At 41.8% G+C, this 3867-nt stretch overlaps 1 protein-coding gene across 1 annotated transcript; it reads right to left on the minus strand.

Moving 5' to 3' along the window:
- Nucleotides 1-1105: 1105 nt before the first annotated feature.
- Nucleotides 1106-2044, minus strand: LOC112818158 (olfactory receptor 7C1-like). The gene has a single exon (XM_025865369.1). The coding sequence runs from the start codon at nt 2042-2044 to the stop codon at nt 1106-1108; it is 939 nt and encodes a 312-aa protein (XP_025721154.1).
- Nucleotides 2045-3867: the final 1823 nt, after the last annotated feature.

Genomic DNA, 3867 nt, shown 5'->3' on the forward strand with positions numbered 1-3867 from the left:
TACATCATTGGTTTTTGATGCAGTGATCCATGATTCATTGTTTGCATATAACACCCAGTGCTCCATGCAATACGTGCCCTCCTTAATACCCATCACTGGGCTAACCCTTGGTTTCTGCTTGGGCCTTGATCTCAGGATCATGAGATCAAGCTCCACACCAGGCCCCGTGCTTGGTGCGGAGTCTGCTTGAGATTCTCTCCCTCTCCCTCTGCCTATCCCCCTGCTCATGTGCTCTCTCTTTCTAAAATAAATAAATAAAATCTTAAAAAAAAGAACAAACTGAGGGTTGATGGAGGGATGGGGTGGGGGATGGGCTAGATGGGTGATGGGTATTAGGAGGGCACGTGTGATGAGCCCTGGGTGTTGTATGTAAGTGATGAATCACTGAATTTTACTCCTGGAACCAATATTGCATTGTATGTTAACTAACTAGAATTTATATTAAAAAATTGAAAAGAAAAAAAGAAAAGGAAGACAGTCCCCTGTGGTTCTCAAGTGGGGGTGATTTGGCCCCCGTGGAGCATTTGGTTATATCTGGAAGCATTTTTAGTTGTTGCAACTTGGCTGACAATGCTACTGGTCCCAGTGTTTAGAGGCTTGAGATACTGCTAAACATCCTACAATGCACAGGACAACTCCCACAGCAAGGAATGATCAGCCCCAAATATCAATAATGCCAAGGTTGAGAAATTCTGCCCTACATCAAAGTCTCTTTCTTCCTGGGGGCACTGAGCTTTATGACTTAGCCATAATGGAAGAGAAACTAGGTTAATAGTATGGAAACAAAGAACTGGAGCATCATAAAAAATTAGCTCCTTTTTTTTGGTAAGAATAGCTGAAATTTACTTAGGACTTGCTACTTGCATTCCCTGTGCTGAAGCTTTACCATATTATTCCATTTAAGCCTTTTGTCACCCTGATGAGGCATGCATTGTTATAGGTCCATGGAGAAATAGAGGTGTGTGAAGGTTGAGCATTTTTCTCAAGATTATTATCTATTGAAGGTAGCACCACCATTTGAACTCAGTCAGGGAAATTTCGGGGTCCACACTATTAAGCACTCTATTCTGTTGTCCTTGATCACACTTGTCTAGGGTCACTGTTGTCATTGGGAGGACAATATGCTACAGAGAAGCTTTCTCAGGGTCCTCTTCATGTCCCTGTTCCTCAGGCTGTAGATGAAGGGGTTCATCATGGGAGTGACCACAGTGTACAGGACTGAGGCGAACACCCCTCTCTGAGAGGCATGTGTCCAGGTGGAACTGAGGTAGACCCCCAGGCAGGTTCCATAAAACAAAGAGACCACAGAGAGGTGAGACCCGCAGGTGGAGAATGCTTTATACTTTCCTCCCACTGTTGAGATCTTCAGTACAGAAGAGACAATTCGGGAATAAGAGAAAAGGATCCCAGCGAGAGGAAAAAAGCCCATAACACCTGTCACAATATATAATACAACATTAGTGATGAAGGTGTCAGAGCAGGCAAGGTGCAGGACCTCAGGGAGTTCACAGAAATAGTGTGGGACTTCAATGACTGCACAGAAGGAGAGCCGCAACATAGATAAACTCTCAGGAAGGGCCCCCAGAACACTGATGAGCCAGGTCAGGATGAGTAACTGGGCACAGAGCTGGGGGTTCATGATGACTGTGTAGTGCAGGGGATGACAGACAGCCACAAAGTGGTTATAGGCCATTGCAGTCAGGAGTAAATTGTCCAAAAGTCCAAACACTGTGAAAAAATACATCTGCGTGATGCAGCCTGCATAGGTAATGACTTTGCTCTGAGTCTGGATGTTCAGCAGCATCTTTGGGATGGTGGTGGAGGTGAAACAGATGTCAGAGAAGGACAGGTTGGAGAGGAAGAAGTACATGGGGGTGTGGAGGTGAGAGTCTGAGCTGATGGCCAGGATGATGAGCAGGTTCCCAAAGACAGTGACCAGGTACAAAGACAGGAACAGCCCAAAGAGAACAGACGGAATCTCTGGCTTCTCAGAAAGTCCCAGAAGGAGAAACACTGGAAGCCCTGAGTGGTTTCTTGGTTCCATGTAAAGGAGTGTCTGCCAAGAACACAAGAAGCAAGACTAAATCAATGACCAACAGGCATCTCAGAAACATAATCACCTTTACCTTGAACCTGATATCGAGGAGACAATTATTTGCTTAATGGTCTCTTCTCTCTTGCTTGTCAATTTGGGGTTTCCAAATGTTGTCAAATTCCCCTGTGTTGCCACCACCAGCTGGAAAACCTACATGCAAAAACAATTTTGCCCTCAAAACTGACCTCATGGTTCAATTGTATTGACACCTGATCACCCAGCATTAGCCTTCTCATATATCTTTGATTTAATTCATATTTTACTTCTAAATATAATAAAAGAACATTTTCTTTATAATAAAAGTGTAATTTTTATTATCATTTTAATAATACAAAATTAAAAGGGTTTGGGTCTATATATAATTTCCATAAGCTATGATAACATCATGATATTTGCTAGTCACTTGACCATTCAAAATACATAATGGACTGGGGTGCCTGGGTGGCTCAGTCAAGTAAGCACCCAACTCTTGATTTCAGCTTGGGTCATGATCTCAGGATCGTGAGATCGAGCCCCGTGTTGGGGCTCAGCACGGAGTCTGCTTAAGATTCTCACTCTCCTTCAGCCCCTCCAACTCCCCTCCCCCACTGCTCTCTCTCTCTCTCTCAAAAGAAAATAAAATAAAATGTATAATGGACAAATCATCAAAGAAAAAATTGAGCCATCAACCAACTTTACCTCCCAGAAAGGCATGATGCCAAATCACTGACTTCGAAATCTCACAAAAGGTATTTGCAATAAATAAAAATTATTTGGAAGCATGTGAAAATAAATGTCCCAGTGAGTTTTCTGAAATCATTTCAATCATGATACAAAAACCAACAGCCCTCAATGATAGGAGCAACATAACAAAAATCACAGATTAATCTCTTTAGTATATTAGGCAAAAGCTCAAAGACAATAGCAATAAAATACATCCAGCAATTGATCAAGCAAACCCAAATGCCATGACCAGGTAGCATTCAACCCTTGAAAGCAACCAGGATTTCATATTGGTAATTTATCTATTGTAGTAGAGCAAATGAGTAGAAAAACATCATCCAAATATAAGAGAGTCTTTTTAAATGCTAGAGATACTGCATGAGAAGAGTTCTGAGGACACTGTAAACAGGATATTTCTTAACTATGATAAAATGGCTCCCTTGATCATCAACTAACATCAACCCTGATATGAAAATATTTGAGGAATCCCCACAAAGATCACAGAGAAGACAAGTATGCCTGCCACTGCCACTATGCAGCACTGCTCTGAAATTTCAAACCAATACAACCAGAGAAAAAGCAATGATATTTGAATTTAAAGAAAAAAAAGAAAACAAAAAAATCAGTAGAAAAGAAAAAAGAAAAAAGGGAAAACAATGATAGGTTTATGTCTTAAGTAAATTGATCACATTTTTCAGATGATATAATCGGTTACATAAAATCAGTTGGAAAGCTGTTCCAGCTAAGAAGTCACTCTGACCAGGCTAGATTTAGAAACAAACGTATCCTTTTCTTCTCTAGTTCCAGCAATAAGCCCATACACAACGGGAAAAATAGCCTACGTCTGCCTTCGGCTCAGGTCATGATCCTGGGATCGAGTCCCGCATCGGGCTCCCTGCTCGGCGGGGAGCCTGCTTCTCCCTCTCCCACTCCCGCTGCTTGTGTTCCTGCTGTCTCTGTCTCTGTCTCTGTCAAATAAATAAATAAAATCTTTTAAAAAAAGTATGCAAATGTAACATGCACAGACCAGGGGCTGGCTTATTGGAGGTGCTTGGAAAATGATACAAATA

Source organism: Callorhinus ursinus, unplaced genomic scaffold, assembly GCF_003265705.2.
Source record: "Callorhinus ursinus isolate GAN/ISIS: 27379988/994484 unplaced genomic scaffold, GSC_fseal_2.0 scaffold3533, whole genome shotgun sequence".
In the NCBI taxonomy this organism is placed as follows: Eukaryota; Metazoa; Chordata; class Mammalia; order Carnivora; family Otariidae; genus Callorhinus; species Callorhinus ursinus.